The 23556-nt window shown below is 50.1% G+C and overlaps 1 protein-coding gene across 3 annotated transcripts; it reads right to left on the bottom strand.

The window, feature by feature from the left end:
- Positions 1-88: 88 nt before the first annotated feature.
- On the bottom strand, positions 89-23482 carry gng12b (guanine nucleotide binding protein (G protein), gamma 12b). 3 transcript variants are annotated; one of them, XM_084693008.1, is made up of 5 exons: positions 23184-23482; positions 17392-17446; positions 3012-3060; positions 2797-2898; positions 89-2655 (listed from the first exon to the last, which is right to left on the bottom strand). In XM_084693008.1, the coding sequence occupies exons 4-5, from the start codon at positions 2887-2889 to the stop codon at positions 2530-2532; spliced, it is 219 nt and encodes a 72-aa protein (XP_084549134.1). In that variant the 5' UTR covers positions 2890-2898; positions 3012-3060; positions 17392-17446; positions 23184-23482; the 3' UTR covers positions 89-2529. The 3 variants fall into 3 exon arrangements, with proteins under 3 accessions (XP_084549134.1, XP_084549136.1, XP_084549135.1); XM_084693010.1 differs by lacking the exons at positions 17392-17446; positions 23184-23482 and adding an exon at positions 3176-4176; XM_084693009.1 differs by lacking the exons at positions 17392-17446; positions 23184-23482 and having other exon boundaries at positions 3012-4176.
- Positions 23483-23556: the final 74 nt, after the last annotated feature.

The raw sequence follows: 23556 nt of genomic DNA, 5'->3' as shown, positions 1-23556 counted from the left end.
ACACAGAAACGTGATTATCAACAGATATCAACAGATCTTCTGCTGTAGAATTCTAGGATAACACATGTAATAATCCACTCCACAGTAATTGACACTGTGTATACATTACATTTATTGACATCTAAAAAACACAAGACAAATAGGGAGTGAAATTGTTATTGTTTGAAGTAAGAAAGTCATCCACATGTAGTGCCAAAGACTAAGCGGTAAAGTAATACATACACCTTGTGTCAGCCTCACAGGACAATAGCATGTTTTCCTGAAAAGAAAATGGAAAAGTGGAAAAGAAAAATTTGCAATTATAGATATCCATAATCTAATCATGTATTAATTAAAAAGTTGAATATGTAGGAATATTAAGCGGTGAGTCTTTTATCCAGAATTTGATTATGGATCAGATAAAGTAAACGTCTCCAAAAACCGCCATTTCCATGCATGCCTTCAAAGTTACTTAAAAACTTTCAAATAGTGTTTGGGAAACCTTTATCGATACCACGACTCCAGTCATAAGTCAAAAAAAAGTTAAGTCTTAATCATCTCAAATGCCATCTCTAGACTCAAGACACGCTGAAGCAGAGCTTGTTTGTTCACAGTATAGCACTTGAGGAGCATGACTAACATGTAGCGGCGAGATGTTCCAGCAGGAATACTTCATTAAGGCCCTGGTTCATTAAACCGGACTGATTAGTTCCTTCTGTTAGGCATGCGCGTAGCCGAACACAGACACCTGTTGCCTGCATGCAGACTGGCCGTGAGGCAAGACGCGCACACAAACACATGACCTGACATACACTCACGGACACACACACACAATGATTCACGGACACACACACACAATGATTCAACAACAAAAATGGCAATTTTGAAAGCTGGGAAAAAAAGTCGATCTTTGTAAACAGGAAATGTTTAAACAAACAAGGTCATAACAGTCATGACATGTTCGCAGATCACAGATGGGCAGATCGGAGGTCATGTCTCTGAGAGGAGAAGACACCTTTTAGAGAGAAACACTGTAAATGCACTGGCATTGAAATACAATCAGAAAGGAACTCGGTTTTGTTTAATGCTGGTAAAATGCACGCGATGGCACAAACTGCCCCTTTTCAGTGAAGATGTCAACACTTTCCTTACTAACATGAGACATACAGTATACCTTGTTTAAAGGGTCACATATCAATGCACAATGATCTGAAACATTACAGATGGATCCTTCTACCACAAATATAAATTAGACAACTATTCAAGTCACACGGAGCATTTATCTCTAAGGCATTGGAAATCTAGATTTCACAATAGCGTCTCATAGCGGATTGTAGCGGCTTCCAATTTTAATGAAGAAGATGGGAGGGTTGATACAATGTCCACAAGGTTTGGAAACAGCCTTTACGTTGTCTAGCACACCTGTTTGGCCTTGAGTTTTCTATGTTGTCTGAACAAACAGAAAACCTAAAATGTCATTCATAAAATGCACTGTTGGTTCTGGGTTCACCGTTGCAATGACAATAAAAAATGAACTTTAAATAAAGAAAAAAGTAAAGGCTTTCGCGGTAGCTGTTAGCAGTAGTAGTCAAGACTGTGTAAACGTATCAAATGAACATATCCTCACATGAACTGTATTTGAATTTAAGGCCAAATGGTTTGAAATCATATCTCAGTGAAATAAACAGCTGATGGTTTCTGGAACTCTGCTCACATAAGCAATGCTACAGTACTATAAGGCGACCCTGAAAGCTTGTATTAGGTGGAGGCGTAGAGGAGAGTGGCTTGCGCTTTCGTTGTGTACGTAAAACATCCGAGTCATATTATGTCAATCAAGTGACCTTTAACCTGACCCTCCCGCTTCCTTTGAGACGAGCAGTTGTTAAAGCCGTCATCAGCAGGATAGTCCTATCTCCTTGCTCATTTCCACGGTGGGTGTTTTATGACTCTTATCAGCAGCAGAGGAACTCGGTGAATTGTTTCCCAAAGCCAAGGTGGGAAGGCACTGATGCAATCAGAAACTGGGAGCTCAAAGATTAAAGCAATGTGGTGCCTCAACGGTGTGGAGGGGAGTTCTAAGCCGGCTCTGATCATGACAACAGAGTCGGGAACTCCCTGTTCGGGCGCAAGTCTCTGCAGCTGAAGATGCAGGTTATGACCACCCCCCAGATCCCAATCACAAAGACAAGCCGTTTCTGCAGAGGCTTCATCATATAGGCTTTCTTTCATGAGCGTTTGAACTCGAGCTTTGTTTCTGGGCCACAAGCGGCTGTTTGTTTTTTTTTCTCTTCCCTGGCTTCTTTCTGGTGCTTGTCGGTTTGACTCATATCTGCGTTGAAAGGTCGACGCGCGTTACTCATCCGACGGTACACGTTTGGGGAACTATGGGGGCTCGGGAAAGGTGGAGAGGGGCCAGCTCTAAGGCAAGTAGTGTTTAGCTTTCATATATGTCTAGAGGGAAGTGTCAACCCCCCCAAAACACGCACGCACACGCACGCACACACACACACACACACACACACACACCACCAACAGAGTTTAGGTGTCCCACTACAATATAGCGCAGGGCTTCTTATCCTTGAAAGGGTTTTCTGAAGCTGGGATTCCCATGAGCAAGGGGTCGTATTTGGCATGCTCCGTGCAGTAGTGCATCAGCTCGGCCGAAGCCTTGGAGACCTGCGGGAAAAGGCAAACAAAGGAACAACACGTGGTAGGTGAAACGTGCGAATGGGAAGACAAACAGAAATGAGACATTGTGACATTGCGATTTGTACAGTCGGCTTTCTGTCAACAACGAGCGTCGAGGGCAAAGCTCACCTTTATCCTCTCGATGCTGGCCTCTATTCTAAGCTGCTGGACTGTTCTCTTAGCTTGGGTGATGTTATTGGAGCTTTGCATTTTCGATGACATTTCATGCACCTGTGCAAAACAGACATGAAAAAAAAATGCCACTTTCACGTACAGTAAATATACCTTAATGTATGTTTGTGTCAAATAATGTATTGTGTGTGTTTTTTGTGTTTTGATCATACCTTTCACAGTTTAGTGGTTTAGCCTTAGATTGATGGGAAAGTGCTTAATCTGAAAAACAGCAGAAACCGCAACAAACTTGATTTGTATGCTTCTGTGGAAAAATACACACGATGATGTTCAAGTTTGGACCCATCTTCCGGTAAGAAATACACCCAAGACTTACACAAGGGATTCTCGGAGTGAGCAATGACAGGCTGCCAAACAAACATACGCTGAAACAGCTGCTTCTCGGAAGTCGCAACTCAACTTCCCAAAAGTGACAGTTGACGCAAGCCTTCCTTGCATCGACTGACGCGCAGAAAAAATGGCTCAATACGCAGTCCCGTAACAGGAAGGCTGTGCAAGTCGTGCTGGACATTATAACAGGGAGTCTGGAGCAAGCCTACATGGCTCCAAGCAAAGCAACAGGTCTGCCAGGTTTCTGTCTCGGTCTGGAACCTGTCCCATCAGAGGCCTGGAATCCTCTCTGGCCCTAGGGGCGTGCTCAGTTTCTCTCCACTGTAAATGCAAATCTGTATTCCCCTGCAAAGTCAAATTAGGACTAGAGGCTGTGGCCTGGCCTCTGTCGGATCATTTAAAGGGACCGAGATGTTGTCGACATCCCTGAACTGAAAGGCAGTGCATTGTTGCTCGGGTTTATGCGTGGCAAAAGCATTCCCCAAAGCCACGGAGCGTTTACGATTGAAATCCTGCACACAGCTCGGCCCGGCAATGTCTGCCACACCGTCGCACAGGGTTGAGCACGGGAAACGATGCCAGTCCTTAGCGAGAAGTCATAAAGTCCGCGATTCCGTGGAAGAGGCTCTGCAGAAACGGGAAAAGGGAGGGGCGGCCCTGCACTTGGGAAGAGCTACAGCACGAAGCGGGAGCCCATACATCTCTCTAATCAACCCACCCGCTCTCGCCCCCTCCCCCTCCCCTTCCCTCCACAGGAAGCAGTATCCCCAGCTTCTCTCTGAAGTATAAATGATTAAATATGGTCCGGTTTAAAAATAGACCTGTAGAGGAAGAGCAGTGTGCACCAGAAGCAGACAGAAACACAAAAGCGCTGCTACCAAAATGATTAATGGTTCCTGAGATAAACAGCCGGCACCACAAGCCCGCGCCCTTGTCCGACTTCACAGGGAAACCAACTGTGTGTGTGTGTGGATGAGGGGGGTTGGGTGGTGGTGGTGGTGGGGAGGGGGGGGGGTCCAATCTAAAAGGATTCAAGGAAAAACGGCATCGGTTACACTGCCGTCCCTTGCGAAGCCGCGCTAGACAAAACAGCGCAAAGTGCACGTTTGATTCCGAAAGGACACGTTTGACTCACCCGTCCCTGGGTGTGCGGCTTGTGCAAACTCCAGAGAATTCCTCTGTGCCCCGTGGGCGTATTGCCTGCGCATCAGCGGCCGGGAGCTTCTCAGCAGCCCCGACCGCCGCGCTGACCGGACTGGGGTGGACACGGGAAAAGCAGCGTAATACCCCCGGGTCTGAGTCAGCGGCACGCTGCAGCCAGCCAGCGTCACGCCGTCCGCACAGACGGGAGGTGACGTCAGCGTCGGAGGCTGCAGGAGCACGGGAGACACTCGAGGTGCGTCGGACCAACCGCTTTGCAACAACAGGGCCTTTTGTCTCGGCTCTTGTCGTGGCCTTTTCCCTTTCTTCTTTGTTCTTGTTTTTTTCACGTCGACGTTTGCAGTGGGAGCTTGACTGAAGCAGACTGACCTTCCTCTGACCCCTTTCACACTGGAGAAGGAGCTTGCATTCATGAGCCAGTCGGACGCGGAGGAGGGGTTTAAATGGGGAGGAAAGGGGAAACCAAATAAAGACGTTTGAAATTCTAACTGTTTGGGTGACGATCAGAGAATGTTACTATTCTGCGGTCCGACCTGGGTCGGCGCGTTTATCTAGGTGTACAGTCAAACTGTCGGAAAGGGCAGGGTGTCCTGGACCACCTAAGCACGCCGGTGCAGAAGGTCACTGTGTACCCAGTGGACTGCTTGGCAGAGGAGCCCAGCTGTGCAAATAAATCGCGGCGCAGGATGCACTGATTGGCTCTCACCTGTTGCCCTCTGATCCAATGAGATCCCTGGCCTTTGAAGTTACGCCCATAAAACGCAGCGGGAAAGCTCTGCCGCGGGGCCCATCGGCCGGGGGGGGGGACCCCGAGGACGGCCTGTCAGATGTTCCCCTTTGCAAAACAAATAACAAAGAGGACCACCCCTCGCTTTCGGCTCTCCCGTCCAGGAAAACGCATCTGAAGGAATGCCCGTGGAAGCTAGAAGCGCCGTCCGGCGTCAGGCCGCCTCCTCTATGAACCTGACGTCAAAGTGTTTACTATCAGCCGCGCCGCGCCAGCGCCTAGCACACTCAACCCATTGATGCTAATGCGGCTCGTGTTCGTTTGCCAGAGAGGCGCTGCTTTCATGTGGCTTGCCTGTGTGCACAGGTGGGGTTTCCAAAAGCGCCCACAGAAGCAGGTTGAAGAGGTCACCACAGGCCGGTTTGCACTGCGAGGACGAAACTATCGCCGACGCCTCCTTTTCATTTCTAATGAGCTCAACACGACCGACAGTTGCTGGAGTACTTAACCCCGTGCCTGGACCTCAAGGCAAAGTCTTCCTGGCACTGTACGTTCATAACGATGAGGGAGTCAGATGGCTGAGCGGTGAGGGAGTCAGGCTAGTAATCATAAGGTTGCCGGATCGATTCCCGGCCGTGCAAAATTGTGTTGTGTCCTTGGGCAAGGCACTTCACCCTACTTGACTCGGGGAGAATGTCCCTGTACCTACTGTCAGTTGCTCTGGATAAGAGCGTCTGCTAAAATGACTAAATGCGAATGTAAATAACGCAATGAACGACATCGACAAACAGTAAGGGGTGACCCGGAGCGTCAGAGACGTTCAAAGCACCATCTGAACCACAAAGTCAAACAGATGCCGCGTTGGCTAATTGCAGGACGATTGTTTAAAGAATGACCTGGGAGGGCCGTGAGAACAGGGTCTTATCAGCCGTCCAGTCACCATGGCAGGAGAGGCAGCTATGTTATCAGCCCTCAGCACATCTAAACTGCTTGGCAACAAGATGGCCCGGCTCCCACTTCTGGCCCAGGAAATGGGCCCGGCGGAACAATAAGCTCACGGGCTGGGGGAGGCTGGAGCACCATGGTGACAATATCCCCACGCTATCAGCGGCGCAGCACGCCCCCACACTCCTCCGTGGCCTCGGTGCGTAGCGGCGGCTGACAACGGGAGCTTAGACGAGTTGAACTGCACCCTCATGACTGCTCGTCTCAGACGGCCTGATGTTATCTAGCAGCCAGACAGTCCAAATGAGATCCGCAGGGCAGCCAGGCGTGCAGGGGAAAGAGACAGGCCCGGTAAAAGAAAGAAAGAAAAAAAAACAGGCACCTGTTAAGATACAAACACACATGATGTACTCGGCTGCTAATGCTAGGAGACAGAGAGGCTCCGACCTAGGTAGCAGCACCGACACTGAAGCGGGGCGCGACGCAGTTCATCACTCGGGCTCGATGACAGATTGATCGCGTTGTTGCGTGCTGCTCGAAACCATCTGACGGGGTTCAGATGTGAAGTCGGCAGAGACTCAAAGTAGCGCGCCGAGGGTGTTTTGTTGACATTGTTGACTCAACAGGCTCGAAAAGGCTCCTCGCCGATGAGTCACGAGGCAGTAAGTCAGCAGTCGAGTCAGACGGGGAGTTTTCTCATGGACGGTCCTGTTGTGTGAAGGAGCGAGTAGCCCCTTGCGTGTGGGAAGAGGGTTGCACTCGGGACAATAGGCCTCAGTCTCCCTTTCTCCTTCCCCACCTGGTCCCACGTGCAAACAAACAGGTTTCTTCTCGTCTCCCACAAGCAACTGTAAAATCTCCAGCGGCTCGCCCACAGGTGTGAGAATGCAGCCAGTCCCGGGGCGATCGAGGGATCAAAGCTCTTTGGGGCTGCGATGCCTTTGATTTGCTGAGAGAGACGTCAGCTCCTCTGGGACCCGCCATTGCCCGGCCCCCACGCGGCGAAGCGAGGTGAGCAAGAAAGCAAGGACTAACGGGTTCCACTTTGAAGTGTCTACCGATGAATCTGTCAGGCAGGCCATAAACGACCGGCAAACGTGCACCGAGAAAGAGGCTCGCGCTAGTTGTTGCTGTATTTGTGGGCGCATCACATCTCAATCCTCCTTTGATTGGCTCCTTTGAGACTCCGAATTGAGCGACCGACGTCGTAAAAAAGGGGGCTGGCTGAGAACATGCTAGAAGACACAGTCCGGCGGGAGCCAGGTGAAGGCCAGCGTGAGAGAGAGAAGAGAGGGAGAGGAAGAGCAAAGCAAAAGGGGGGGGGGGGGGAGAGAGCGCTACAGTAGTATGTAAAGGCAGCAGTCTGGACTGCCAGATGCAACATCAATGAAGAGTACCGCCATCTGTTTCTATTAATACACGAGCACACACACCCGCGGAGGAGGAGGAGGTGGGAAAGGCGTGGGGGGGGGGGGGAGGCGTCATGCAAACCTGTTGCGCGCAGACTGCTCGCTTTTGAAGGCGCGTCACAAGACGGGGTTTTGCACGCAACTCACGCCAGGGCCTATTAAAAGCTTCCCGTCTCCGTCGACAAAAGAGAATTGTTTTTTTTTTGGTTTTGGAAAAGGCATTAAGGAGAGTGAAAGAATGGAATCGGCGCACCTTTCCCAAACAGAAACCGCTGAGCTTAGCTGGTGGGGTGAGGACGGCGGGGAGGGAACAACCGACGCACGCGTCTCCATCCACTCTACTGTAACGGAACCACTACACTTCGCAAACAGCGAGCGACGTTCAAGCTGTCATCACTGGAGGCCTTGGAAAAAAAAGAACAAAAAGGAGGGGGGGGGGCGGGGCGGGGGGGAGAGGAGGGAAAACATACATTTGTCCGTGTACTTCAAGTCCCAGAGAGGCACTCAGGACACGGTTGAGCGTAACAGTTGGGTACACTCTCGCGCAGGCCGCGTTTGCTGACAGACAGAAATGCAGGCGTCGGCCTCTCCGCCCCGTCTGTCTCGCCGTGTCTTATCTGCGGCGCACAGCGCGGAGCAGGACAAAAGCAATAGTCATCGCGAGCGGCTCCGTCGAGATCGTCTCCCCCTTTTGTTTTGCCGCCGGCCCCTCCTCACCCTCCCCATGCTTTTTGGACGTATCAAGGCGGGCAGATGAAGGTGTCGGAGGGGGGGCGGGGGGGGGCTATGGTAGAGAGAGCTCACCTTTGTGCAGTTACAAAAAGAAAGCTTTTATTTGGAGTGAATTCTTCTTGGAGTTAGTCATTTTGTCGAGTACATCTAGATAGCCAAGCTTTGAATCGTCAAAGGCCCCCGTTCGTCTTCTTCCTGTACGGCTGGAATGGTGACTGACTGTGTGGTCCTTGGGTGCCTATTGTTGCATGTTGTTAGTTCATAGCTTATTGTTCATCTCCTGGAAGCCCACCCCCCCCCCCCCCCCCAACAAAAAAAAATCCTCATGGTGAGCACAGCAGGGCAGTTACTGATTATGCTCGAGTTCCCCCCCCCCAGGCTAGCTCCTGCACTTTTTGTTTCTTCTGATTCTCACACAGCTGATATCACAGAGAAGCTCAAAGGCACTGCCTGTCCCTACCCTATCAAGAGAGAAAAACGACCACCTCCCATAAACAGAACTGGCTTGCAGCCCTTGACTGCATGTGCTTAATTCCCCAGGGCTGAGGAGAGAGAGAGAAAGAGAGAAAGGAAAGAAAGAAAAAAAACGTTCCCCTTTTCCCAAAACCAAACTTCCTGGTGCCCGGGGCAGTTCTGGGTTTCTGTGCAGTTAGAATGCCTGGGTCTCTCAGACGACTCGCCTTTGTCTAGACAGAGGGGTAACGACTCTGCTCACTGGAGAGGAATTCGGCAAACCCACAAGCACTCATTCTCACACACTCCTGGTTCCTCTCTCCGTCCGCCCAAAGCACCTACTGTTGCGATAATGTAACTTTTATTCTGCGCCCCCATCCCCCCACCCCCCCCTCCTTCTCAAGGCTTACGTCCAACTGGCAGCATGTCTCTGTCACTTGGCTCGGCATTGAATTCTCACTGAGGAGAAAAACAAAAAAACAGACATTCATTCAGCATTGTGGCATCAGCATTCGTGGCAGACGTCCTTAAATGCATGTGAGCATAATACTTTCAGACAACAACAAAAAGATGCGTCCAAAACACCACGCACAGCATCCATGCATTCCCTTCCATGTTGGCTGTTTTTGCTCCAAACCTTGGTCACATGTACAAACTGTTATCTGTTCTCGGTCAAAGGCACCAAGCACCTTTCACCCAGTTTCCAAGACACATTCCTTGCTAGTTAAGTCAGCGTTGACCGAGAGGCTTGGATGATGGGGATGACAGTTATGGAACTATAAAGTGTCAAAATGCAAATGAGATCTGTGCAAGTTGTTGGCGATGGAGATCAGAGACGGTCTAACGAAATGCATCTCCTGCAACTACTGTTATAGACATATCGGCATGTTTTCTTTATTGTTTCGTAATGTCATCCCATCAACCAAGCCAGAACATGAACGTGAAGCCCTTTCGGGTTTACTCGGATTCAGTGATGAGATCCTGTCGGATTGAGCAGGAGCCATTGCTAATGACACATCATTTGGGTATTGCAGTGGAATGTGGGCAGAGTTTGGAATGTGCGCACACATTGTGCTCGTGCTTATCTGCGGCACACCACCCGCATGTTGGGGTCCTCAATGTGCTTTCTCTTATCTGTCCTATGACCAGCCCTGAAACCAAACTTCTCCATGCAGTATATGGACTTAAAGAAAAATTTAAATGTGAAGAAATCGTAGCATTTAACCACAGTACAGAACATTCTTAACATAAGCTCCTCCACAGCCCAAGACTAATAGCACCCCGACGCAACTGTTCAAGCCTTATACAAAGCAGATGGATTCTAAAGGATTCTCTCAGGCGAAAACACTTCACATGCTTCTGCAACACACATTCTTGTCCAATGTCTACAGGCCAAGTCTTTGAGCTTGTTCTAGGACAAAATGAACTTGCCTGGCGATATGTATTTTGACCCCGGTGTCCTGAACAATAAAAGCTGCATTCCAGGTGGCCTCCCTTTTGTGGTGAGAGGAACACACAGCTCAAAGTACGAACGGATCAGCGCCGTGAGGACAGAGGTCTGCTTGTGTCGCAGCATGCACAGGGTGGGTCAGGTGGCTGAGCGGTTAGGGAATCGGGCTGTTCATCAGAGGGTTTACGGTTCGATTCCCAGCCGTGCAAGTTGACGTTGTGTCCTTGGGCAAGGCACTTCACCCCACTTGCCTCGGGGAAATGTCGCTGTACTTACTGCAAGTCGCTCTGGATAAGAGCGTCTGCTAAATGACTGCATGTAAATGCACAGCCCAAACGTTCACCAGCACCATTGCACTTTACAATCCTGTTCAAATGCAAACTTATACAGCAAAAGTTTAACAAGCAACAGGCTGTTCATTGTGAGATCTTGCAGAAATACAGCTGGCAAACCTGCTGGTCATTGAACAAACAGATGTCATTCTATGCACGTAGTGTGCAAGCAACATCGGGCTACAAAGTGGCCATTTTTGCAAATGCAACCAATTGCAACCAATGAGAGTAGAGTAAACACTAAAAGAGACACGGTGGTTACCGTTTTCCGACAGCCAACTCTCGACATTCTTTCCTGGTTTTCAGGGGGAATTACGTGACACCGCTGGAATGGGTGTGATCTAATCATGGCATGAAAGGGGGTTGGGGGGGGGGGGGGGGGGGTTGAGGGGGGCTTGGGGTGAAATCACCGTGCCGCAGAGCAGGGAAAGTTTGCCACCTGACAGCTTATCACGACAAACAGACACGCAAAGAGGAAATAAGAGGACAAGAAAATAGAGGAGGGGGGGGGCGGGACAGGGGGCGGGAGGCAAGCCGGCAGCAACGCTCATCTACCTCCCTAACAGAAGTGCCCCATCGTGAACTTTGGTACGCCCCAGTGCTCGGTAAGTGTGGCCGTGAATACCGAGTGGGGCGGGGGGGAGGAGAGGAGGAGGGGGGGGGGGGGAGGAGAGTCTGCAGAGCAGAAGGCCGTCTCTGTCGGAAGGGTCTGAGGACAGAGTGCTTGCTTTCTCGGAACAGGCCGGTACAACATCTTCCTGCCTGGAAACCACCTGACTATGACAGGCACTCCTCCCATCCTAGCGCCGTTTCTCACCTCTCTGCGACTCCTTATAAGGACTATCCATTGCATACACCCTAACGGACAGCTGGGGCAACAATGCCAACTATCCCTGCTGAGAACCAGTTTTCAAAAATGATCATTTGGGGTTCAATTAGGCCTGCAAGAGTGAAAAATGCGATCTTTGGTGTGTGTTTTCTACTCTCTGCCCTGTCCCATGCTCAGAATTAATGTGGGCTGGGGCGGAAAAGTGCAAACATGCAGAGTCAGCGGCAGGCTTCTCAACTCTCCTCTGGTCACTGAAGTGCAGCGTTCGTTCCCTCCCGAGTTGGCTCCTGGTCCGCTCCTCAATCCCTGTTCAGTTGCGATGCATGGTGGAAGTTTCTGGGGCCTTGTTGTTAACATATATTCAACCGGGAATTTGTGCACGCGTGCAACCCCCCCCCCCCTCCGCATCCTGGAACAAGTTCCTCGGCTTGGCGAAAACGAAAATGAAACGGCGGAGTCTGACAGAACGAAGGTCGGAGTTTGTGTTTTGTTTTGAAGGTATCGAGCGCCGGGGAAGAACACAAGCACTCGAGACATGAACAACAAATAGCAGGGCGACAGTTTGCAAAAATATGTTTGCAAATGTCCTTCGTGACTAAACAGAATGTCCTTCGTGAATAAACAGAATGTCGTTCATGACTAAACACTTCCCGCTCAGGGTGTCGACCCGGTCCACCGTCTCACGTGGCCTCGGTGCCACCGTGTGTCATGTGCCAAGAGGCGTGGCCTCTCCTGATTCATGTGCAGCGAAAGCCACGCACGATCGAAAGCCACCGAGTCCAACAGGAGTCTCTCGTTCCTCAGCATCCCATACGGTTCCTCTCTGGGTGCTCCCGAGGGCGTGCCAGGTATTGCCGCAGGAGGCGATCGTCTCCCTCTGACTCCCTCTGAGACTGCAGCTTCCCTCGCGGGGGAACGGCCAGAGGAAGCCGATACCGCCAGGCGGGTTGCCAACAGCCTCTAAATTGTGTTGCGCATATGTTAACAACCCCATTACAGAGGAAGAAGGGCCATTACCCCCCCCCCCCCCCCCACAACTGTTGTGACGTGAGAGGGTGTCACTTCAAGTCTGATTTAGGAGGAAAGAGGTCAATAGCCTCTGTTTGTTTTGTTACGAGTCCTCTACGTACGTCAGTGCCTTCGACTGGCCCTTACCAAACCATTCACAATATAAAAGGTTTAACTCAGAGAGGCCGGCCTGACCAAATCGAATCCAGCCCTCTTAACGGGGCAAAATACACAGCAGATGCTCAGCCAGCACACCAAGTCTTTGCTGGAGTCACGCACCGCGCAACCGCACAGGAGCAATATGTACCTGTGTCTGTGCGTGAGCACGTTCACACGCTCAACAAGTGCACGCACGCACGCGGCCGACATATTATTCCCGCCCGGTGGACGAGTGCGTGCGCGGGCTGCTAGAGTCCCTGCATGTGGCCTTCTCCTCAGTCAGTCTGGGCCCCAGACGTGGAAGGGCCCGTGGCAGACTTAATGGGCTGGGACACTCACCGTCTCCGAGGCCAGTCTGGTCTGGCCCGTGTCTGATCGACTGCCAGACGGCCCCCCGAAAAGACACCCTTTCAGGGCAAGAACAGTTCCAGTTCCTCAGCTGCACGGCACATGACACACACACACACACACATCTGCCCCTGTGCGGAGGTCAGGGTAGTTCAGACAGGCACGGCAGCTTGTTTACAGCGAAGGAATGTTGCAGACCCGATTGCAGGGGCACACCCGTCACGTGGCAAATCTCCCGCACGCACATGTATGCGTGCACGCACAAACGCGCGCGCGAACGCTGCCTTGCACGCGGTGAGGTCGCTAACTCTGCCACCGTTGTATTTGCATGGCCAGGAGCGTGCTTTTTAGTACATCAGATAGAAGTGCTATTTAACCGTTTCCATTTCCTCCATAATACTTCCTTAGCAGCACGTGAAGGGCACGAGCCAACCTATCTGCAGCACAGGGGGAATTATGTGTGTGTGTGTGTGTGTGTTCGACAGCCTGACAAAAGAGGACAGAGCTCCACTTTGTGAGGGTGGGATTGTGTGTTAAAAGCTGCTGACGGAAGCAAAATGCTTTAAAAGACCCTTTCATATGCCAGAACCAATGCTCTGAATGACCTCGAGGTCAATCGCGGTAACCCACGGCTACCAAACCCGGCGAAATCCTTGCTCTTTCTTTCCCCGTGTCGAAATAAAATGGTCAAACATGTTCAAAATGTTCCGAATAAACCTTTCACACCTGAAGTCGCTCAGCTATCTGAAAGGTCAAAGGGGACAAAGCACTGCTAAAGGCAGAATCAGGTTGTTGTTTTTTTGAGTTGGGCTCGAACTCCTTCGGGATAAAGAAGCATTCATTAAATGCAGATTTCATAGGGAAGGTATGCGAGGACCGGTTACAGCGGTTTGTTTGGAGTGCAGCTCCACTCCAGGCAAACGTGTCTGCTTTGCTGGGCACCACCCTGTTTCGGTCAAAAGCCCATTTTTTTCAGAACTGCAGACCACCGGGGCGCCATTTGGAATAAACGTTATTCCTGGACATGCAAATATTTCCTTTTCTCCTGTCTGGTAGGAGGGAAAGCGTTTCAGACGGACTGGAGAGGAATCAATAGGCAACAGGAAAAAGCAGCTCAGCTGTGGAATCTCAAGCATTCGGGGTGAGGGAAGGTTTTTTTTTCCCCTTCCGTCTTCTTCTTCGTCCAGAGCCACATCAATATCCCCAACTGCTCTCCACCCTCTGCAGCCAGACACTCCTGTTTGTTCAGTGACGCTCGGCATTCCTAGGAGGGCTCCCACGTGGGAGAAACCTGCAGGGTGGTGGTGCCGGCAGGGGGGGGGGGGTGGTGGGGGATGTGTTGCAAATGTGCACTTCCAGACGGGAAAAGCGTCTCAGGGCGGGAAGGAAGAAGGGGCACGTGTTTACAGCCGAACCGCGAACCGCTCACCACGCACTACTAGACCTAAGGATTGAGTCATACGCTAGCAAGACACGTATCATTCTTAAGGCCCTCCTGACAGTGTCTGTAGCTACCAGCTAGGTGTTTTTCAATGCTAATGCCAGGCAGTATTAAACAAGGCCTCATGCAAAACAGGCTGTGGTTCTGCTTGTCAGTACTAGCACACTTGGCCACAGTCAAGTCTTCTGACACAAAGGGATTGTGGGAAAATGAGTGGGAAACTCAATCTGCTGTGACCCAATTGTGCTCGGGGGGTTGATATGGGAGCAAGGAACCAACAACAGGAGCTCGGTCTCACGTTGGTAACACCTGTGGTGTTCCTGGTAAAAGAGGCTTTCCATCTCTTCACACGCTGGGATTGGACCCACATTTTCAGACAAAAGCCCTCAACTACGGTCGTTCCGGGCACCGAACAAAAGGTCGTTCTGCAGTTTCAACTCGCGCCGCATCCGCATGCATCTTTTATGATCCCTGCGGTTTGCTGCCGCGGAGCCGCCTCCATTTACGCACACGAGCGGAGCAGGGACCGGATAGGAAGCGTCGACGTGACGGCCACGGCGTGCTGTCTGGTCCGCGAGGCGGTCTACGTTACCGCCGCCGTCCAGACGGGACATCCGATCCCGCGCCACCTCCGACGAGGGCACCCACACACACACACACACACACAGAGGGCCTCGCAGAGGTCAGTCAACTCATCCGTTCAGATCACCCTGGGGACACCCAATGCGTCGAGTTCCAGTCGTCCAAGTCCGGGGACCGTGGTGTTTTTCTTTCTGCCGGTGGGTGAAAGGTTTCCCAGGAAGAAAACCAACCTGTCCCATCGCGGGAATGTGAGGAAATGTTTCACAAGCAAGTCGCACACCCCAATTGCCTGGAAGCTGACTATCGACGCTTACGCGGAGTAGGTGTGAAGGGAGAGAAACTGTAGCTGTTTCAACAGGCGCTGTTGCCCTTGTATCTCTGCAGGCCACCTGGCACTGCAAGCACCCCCCCCCCCCCATGGCCTCTCTGCAGAGAGGAACAAAGGGCAATGGTGCCTGGGGGGGGGGGGGACTGGAAGGGGGAACTGGCTTGAACTCCAACTCGGCTGTGTCTCTCACAGATCGAAAACAGGTTCCCTCTCCTGCGTGTGAAAAGCAAAGAAAAGTGGGAAGTTTAGAGACAAGGGAGGGGGGGGGGGGGGAGGAACACACATCTCTCAGCCCCTCTCCCTCCAGCTCAGAGGGAAAACAACTCTTCCCGGAACTTGTCGTTTCATAGCCGCCGCGTAGCGGTCGTGACTAAGTTTGGACGCGGAACAAAAAAGAACCTCGGGGTTGCTTTGAACCAAAAGAAAGCACACGGTGCCGTTTCGCCGCCTTGCCTCTGAGACATCAAACCGGGCAATCAAAGGAATATCGGCAACCACATCACTTCCTGCCGCGCTGCCACTCGAGCTGCCCTGCCTCCTCTGCATGACGGAGGAGGAGGAAGGAGCATGTGTGTGTGTGTGTGTGGGGGGGGGCGGGGAGCGCGTAGGAACAGGAAACGGACGGAGCGGAACCCAGCCAACACGTCTTGCGGGAGGAAAATGCCCATATATGAACAGAACGGTCCGATGAAACAGGATGGAAGACATGCCTTGGGAGGGCCAGGCCCTCTGGAGTGGGAAAACAATGCAGTTGTGTGCACACCACATCCCTCAGATACACATCCGTCAAAGCACGCAGCCATGTCCACCCTCACGCGGCTCCGAAGGCTTCCCCCCCCCAGACAGTCACAACCCGCCGTTGACACCGTTGACACACCGTACACCTCGGGCGCCGTGCCGCTAACGTTTCATCGAAACCGTGGCTGTTGCGCCACAAAGGACGAAACCGTATCCCGACGACGGGAGCCGGCTCGAGACGCCTCGGCTGGCGTGCTCGTGTTTCCGGCTCTGGAGCCGTGGAGCGGAGGAACGAGCCCCGCTCCCTGACGGAGCTGCGCACCGGGGGGGGGACAGGCTAGGATGAGGGAGCGCGTGCGTGTGCAGAGGGGTGGGGGGGGGGGCGGGGGCGCGTCGGAGCTGCAGCGCACCTGCGCCGCCGCGAAGAAGGAGTCTTTGTTGAACACCTGCTCTGCCCCCCTGGTCGTCACTCTGTAACTCTCACTTCTGTTGAGCCATTACAGGTGACAAACACACAATGGCCGTGTGAGCCTTCCCCCTCCCTAGCGGGTTGACCTTTTGTACTGTATGGAAGAACAACCGAGTGTTTACCTTGGGAGATGCCTCGGAATGCCAAACGTGCATGCTTTGCCTGAACTTTAGCCTAATGCCAAGTGTCAAGGTTTAGCGAGGCTTAGAAGATGACGTTCGATGTCTGCAACACATTCTGTGGGAGATTGTCTTGCACGGTAGTGGGGGGTCAGATGGCTGAGCGGTTAGGGAAATGGGTCGCCAGTTCGATTCCCGGCTGCGCGAAATTGCGCTGTGTCCTTGGACAAGGCACTTCACCCTACTTGCCCTGGGAGGAATCACCCTGTACTTACTGTTGGTCGGTGTGGATAAGAGCATCTGCTTTATTACAACATGTAAATGAAATGTAATGTACGCTCCTTGAATGAGCGTCATCCTAAACTGTTCTTTGCATTTGTTTGCATTGCATGGTCTGCGAGAGCACTAGGATGTGTTACAGAATGACAAGTGTACACATATCACAATAATAACTAAACATTTCTCTGTTTATGATGGTGACTGGAATATGGCCACGACAAGTAGTCAGTCTATGACAAATGTTGCCTTAGAGTGCCATCTAGTGGATATTTATTTTAGTCATCCTACTTGTGCACTTACAACAGCAAAATACTGTGATAATACTTTTTTTTATGTATTTTTTACAGTTCTAGTATCCACATATGTAACTGTCTATAGATAGTAATTCAATCTCACACTGAAACACATTTTTCAAAAGAACATCCAACAATTAAGACATATTCAACAAAAACGTTCAATCCCATCTAAACCGCTGTTCATCAGTTCACCAGTTCTGTCACTAGGGGGCAGTACTGCCTCACAGGCATCAAGAGCCATATGGATTTGGGGAGAGACTCCACCAAGGATGTGATGAATAATGCATCAACGTCTAGATTGATTCAATCCTGCTTGTAACCTGAAGCGTACTAACGAAGCCCCCAGGTATAACAAAGGGTCACAGGTTGCACCAGGGCCAGTGAGGTGTGGTCTGACCTGTCTGTGAGGAGATTACAAAATGTTCCCCTGGTCCTCCACTGGATGGAACAACCTAGAACACAAAAGAACAACAGTGCTGTGAGAAAATACCCCATGAACAATACTGGTTTAACGAACATAAGTGTTGGTGCCCAACACAGTGTCAGTACCACACACAGGGGGGACATATTGGAATGTGCATGAGAGATAGCATGTAGAGAACTACAAGAACCAGAATCCCTGGTGACATCTTCTCGTGAAAAATATTTTGTAGGCCACCGCACTTATGCAGAGTAGTGACCAACTCTGGCCGGCGAGATCGGGCTCATTGCTCAAACAGATCAAAACACAATTCGGACATATTGATTTCCCCTTTATGTTTTAAAGGGTAGAGTTTGCCTGAGGTACTGAATCTATGTACTATAACACAAAGAGTCAATCAGACTTGAATTAGCTCCAATGATCGTAACTTAATGGACGTGAGTGGAGTATATCACGGCTGTTTAATAGCATCCTGTGGCAGAGTAACATTTCAGGAGACACTAGACATATCGTCACATGCACATGTACTCTACAGCTGTTTCAATTTGAGGTCGACGACTGAACAATAGTATGTTCCATTTGAGTGAGGCTTATATGTTTTACACAACACATTGCTGATACAAAAACACATTAGCAAAGTGCCCATGTCACTGGAAGGTTTTCCAAGTAGGCCACAGCCTGGGTATAGAGATTGCTAAGCAACAGGCTAGCAATGCACCTAAATAGTGATTTATGTAAGCAGAGAACTGATTGACAGCACGGCAACACTCTCTGGCACTGTCTCAATAGAGAAAAGCAAGAAAATGATTACATCACTTCCCTCGCTATAGCTACTGATGAACATTTATGCTTGAGGACGATACAACCTCCAAAAAACTTAGTAGGCCTAACATATTAAATATTACATTTCTGTCGCTCGTAGAATTATGTTTTCGGTTACCGTCGGAATATCTTCAAATACAGACTGGACATTATATTACAGTAGTACTGTGTGACAAAGCTCCTTCAATTTTCCTTAAGGGGTTGGATCCATATGTGGCTTCTGCTGGATTGCTAAGCAACCGTCAGGAAAGTCATCATGGAAACCAGAGAGAGTCCACTCCAGCGGAAACCATGTGAAAAATACCCCGTTGCAAAGTCAAGGACGTGCAATGCAATGTTCCTGAAGCGCAGAAAACTTTTGCCATCATTTCAGCACCCCCCCCCCCCCCCCCCCCCCCCCCCCCCCCCCCCCCCCCCCCCCCCCCCCCATTTCCGCCCCACCCACCCACCCACCCCCAAAAAAGGATCTTTCCAATCCCAACAAAAAGCTTTCAAAATAAGACACTCAGATGATGATGTGTGTAGTTTATTGAATTACATGAACCAACAGCTAACCGACAACTGACAAAAAAATGGTACACTGCACGGACGGAAACATTTCACGTGGGGAAGTATGTATTTTCATGTTAGTGGTAAATATCTCAAAGTAAACGTGCTTTTGTTTTGTTTTTCCCACAGCAACCAGAACCAAGATAAGGGATGATTGAGCGCGTAGCGAACAAACAGCCAGCTCCTCGGCAGGTCACGTTTACTGACAACAACGGCTCGAATTGTGCGTGTGCAGTTAGATGGAAACCATGGAATGTGAGCACTACCACGATGATGAAACAAAGCCAAGCCGCAAAGACTCTCAACAGATTCAGAACGACTGTCCTCGTTCCAATTCGACCCATGTGAAGGTGAACACCAGAATATGCACCTCCGCTCCCTTCACCATTCACACGCTAACAACCGACAGTAATAAGCCTGCACGTTTTTTAGACTTACAGATTGGTTCGTTCCCTACAATTCTGAAACCAACCATGCTTTATCACCCAGTGTCTTGCAGTTGCTATGCAACCTCTTTGGCTTCTTCCATAGACTAGCAACAGGTCCAGTCTCGTGTTCAATTCAGATGGTGGATGAGGTAGCCTTGTCTCCCTACGAGTTCTCCTTCGAACGCATCCCATAATATGCGGCAGTGGCCGTAGTTAGGTTGGAGTGACTTGCATAACGCTTGTTTATCCAAAGCTTTTTGTTTTCTTTCTCCCTCACCAGCTCTTCGTAGTCATCACGGCCAAAGTTCATCTCTGACACAATGGAATCACAAATCAAATGGATGGGGTGGTGGTGTGTGTGTGTGTGTGTGTGTGTGTGTGTGTGGAAGGGGTGGGGGGGTGTCCTACAGTCGGTTTGCTCTGCTGTGCGTGGAGCAGTGGTTATGGTTGGGCCGGGGTGTAAAGTTTCTCTTTACACAGCAGCTTGGCCGGTCCGCCTGACTAATTACACATCCAGGAGGTCCGACTCCCGCGTGGCCCCCCCCCCCCCCCCCGGGTCTCCAGGGCTCACGGGAGGAAGACAACGTGGCAAGGAGGAGCAGGTAATTGAATTTGACGGCGCCGCGCTTCATGAAGAAGAGACACAGTCCCCGAAAACACCCTGCCCCCCCCCCCCCCCCCCCCCCCCCCCCCAGGGAGACGCACTTAAGAGCCATACCTGGGAGACACAGCAGCCAGCTGAGCACGCGTCTCAACCCCAGTCAACCCCCCCCCCTGGCTCCACGCCCCGACTGACACTCCGAGAAAGTGCCGGGCGGGGCATGGGCAGAAGGCTGTGAATAGTCTCCTGTCACCTTCACAAGGCCCTACGACGTCATCTGAGAGGAGGTGACCTAGCCGATGGTGCGAGTCAGCAAAAAGCCATGAGCTGCAATCGAAAACAACCTTTTAGCGCCGCCGAACAGCCTTGATTTACCTGCGCTAAGCAGGATGTCTGGTTCTGGGGATAGAGGAAACGAGGCAGACGGTGCTGAGGCAGCACAAGGGCCCAGTCCTGTTCTACAGCTCTTCACACAGGCTAGACAGATGGACACACCAGACAGACAGACAGACAGACAGGCAGACAGACAGACAGACAGACAGGCAGACAAACAGATACCACAAAAATAACACAAAAACGGTACCCACGCGCACACACACACACACACCCCGACATCACACCAATCGCCGGCTTCCAAAAATAACATCCTGTCATCCTCCCGCTGTCCCCCGCCACCCCTCCCCTCCTCCTGGCTAAACGCCCACCCCACCCCCCTCCCACACACGCACAAACGCATACTCGCACAAGCACTCCTGGTGGAATAGTCCCGTTCCACGTCATTCACAGCCGAGCATAAAGCTATTTTCAGGTGGTTTTCACTAGGGTGCCCGAAACATTCATTTACATTTAGCAGACGCTCTTATCCAGAGCGACTTACAGTAAGTACAGGGACATTCCCCCCGAGTCAAGTAGGGTGAAGTGCCTTGCCCAAGGACACAATGTCATTTTGCACGGACGGGAATCGATCCAGCAACCTTCTGATTACTAGCCCGATTCCCTAACCGCTCAGCCACCTGACTCCCCATAATAGAGACTAGGGCCTCAAGATTATTAACAACAGTTAAATGAAAAAAGCTTTGTGATTGTTAGACAGACCAGCTACTGACTTCAGTCTGTGGCCTGTTTAAATTCTGTAGCTAAAATAAACAGTAGCTCTACTTCTGAACCCTGGTCTCTTCATTTTAAGTGTGTCTGTTTGTTTGCTCATTGCACAGGGGAGAGAGTCAGATGGTGGGAGTGTTTTAACCAACACCAAACACATGAACGAAATACTTTGTGAGTGAAAGGGCACCGCCCCGCTAACCCAATGACACAGATGAGGAGAGACATGGAGGCTTAATTCCATCTATGTTACTCAGTTGTCCAGGCAACGCTTCTTGACGTCATTGCTCCATCCCCGCCCGACAGATCTTCGTTTTCCCTACGCTAAAACTCTCCCAGACAACTACAAGTACAAAGAACCCATCCCCCATAAATGACCAGTTGGAATAACTAACAAACACATTTCAGCGCAGCATGAAAATGAGGGAAACCATTAAATGGACTGGAATCCTTAACTGGAATCCAAGCGCTAATACAGAGGCACATGACAACATAGGCCTGCCCAACATGAACATAGTACATACTGAGCCATGTCTAAAAATGTGCCAATGAAGTATTTGCCTTAATACACTCTTGTTTGTGTGTTGTGGGTTTATAGTGTAAAAGGATGTGGATTTTCAACCTGCAAATGGTTGAACTGGTCTTGTTCTATTTTTCTGCCATTCCCATGTGGTAAGGGGCAGCCAATTCCTTTTCTGACAAAGCAAGTAACCCTCTAGAAACTTCTATAGAGTAAAGGCCAGCGGCTGTATAATAACATCCTGATTTCTTTTTTTTGTTCAGGGGAATGATGAGGGATTTTTGATTAGACACAAAAGCAAACTGACATTTTCCTCCTCATAACAATGAACCACTTGATGATGGCGACTTCAGTATCGACTAGCAGTATTCTCTAAGGGGCTTTGTGACCAGGGTAGTGACGCAGAGCCGAGCTCCCTGGAGGCAAAGCATGGAATTTGAGAAAGGGGGGACTGAGAGGCAGGGCGGGGGGGAGGGGGGGGGGGCACCCTCTCACGAGATTAACCCACACCAGGGTCCACACACTGTAACTAGGCAACATGACCAAATGCACGTCATCACCCAAACCGCTCTCAGGTGGTACGCTACTCTGATGCTGGGGGCAAAAGAGTAAAAGCAACGTCTGTCATCCGCCTTTTCCCATGTCCATAGCTTTGTTTAATCCCATACACTGGGAACTGAACCATCAAAATGAGATTAGATGGCAACTGACCCCTTCACGTCACATCTCTTTTATGCCTCTCATTTACCATACTCAAATCTGTACCATTTCATTCCATATGCACGTTTAAAGATATCACAGAGTACATGACCCTTGAAATATATTTCTGTTTTAGCCTCAAGTCATAGCAGTGGAGGTCAGACAATTCAAAAGCTACGACGATCAAAGAGAAAGATTTGAGCACCATGATGAGAACAATGGCTGATTGCCTGATTGTCAAAAATCTTTCATGAAATAACTTGTTGAACTGATAATCTGTGCTCGCAGAGCTGCGCTTAACAGAGTTACACATACATGTTGTGAATAATAACACAAAGGGGCAAAAAGTCAGACCCGTTGACAAATTAACTTTTATACATTACCATAATGGTAGTTCAATAACTAAATGAAATTACATAATAATGGTAATTCTTCCTCGTCAGGCTAAGCCTACTTGAACACATGCAAACAAAATGAAAAAAGGACTTGTAAAATTAATTAATTCATCTCTGTAACTCCACTGAACAACCCTGCAATTAGACTGCAGGTGATGCAGGTCACGCTGGTTGGAGAGGGGCTGAGCCGGTTTGGGTTTCACCAATCAAAACAACGGGCATTTTTCAGCGAGTATAGTGGTATACAATACATACATTTTACATGACATATTAATGTAACAGGTTTAGTCCGATTGACCCACTCACGGGAAATAGTCTGAGCTACGTTTACTTACAGATGATCTTGTAGGCTAATACGATTTCTGAGGAGGACAGTTATTTTGTCATTATGATTCTAAAGCATGATCCTGAAATGGCAACATAATAGAATAATATTTCGGTTTTCATATTCAGTTCGGTGCCTAACCCTCCTCTTCAAGGTCTAAAAACATTAAAGGACTGCTTTCAGGTCCTGTAAACAACAGTGCTCACGAAGTATATTTGTTTTATTTTAGAAAGGTCGATATTGGTCGAAAGTTTCGAAAGCCAACGCAAACAATGAAAGCAATGTATAGAGTAATCTATTAACCAATCACTGATACCTCCACACTCACCTGGTCTGGGTTCAACAGCTGCACAGCGTGAGGTCGAAGAGAGGAATACAGAACTACAATTTTCGGAAGCGCTGTTTGCAATGGCCTCGGCTTCAAAGTATGCTGAAGTCCCCAGAAATGTTGTCGAGCCGTATTAATTGTGCCAGTAGCCAATGCTAAGTTGGAAATGATTTATGAGCCTGTCAGCAAAGATCCTTGCTCTCTGCTTCGACCCTTTGAGCATACAACTCAGATGATCTTTCAGCTTCCCTCCACTGCCTGATTGCACGCTGTTTAGCCTACACGGAATGGTGGTTGGAGAATAGGCTATGCCGTTTCTCATCTCGCCTTCTCAATCTAAATATACAGGGCGCCCTCTGTCTGTTAGCCCAAC

The sequence above is a fragment of the Hypomesus nipponensis genome, chromosome 26 (assembly GCF_054491055.1).
Source record: "Hypomesus nipponensis isolate SF chromosome 26, ASM5449105v1, whole genome shotgun sequence".
NCBI classification, from domain to species: domain Eukaryota; kingdom Metazoa; phylum Chordata; class Actinopteri; order Osmeriformes; family Osmeridae; genus Hypomesus; species Hypomesus nipponensis.
The sequence above is the reverse complement of the archived record's forward strand: the minus strand, read 5'-3'. Positions and strand labels throughout refer to the sequence as shown.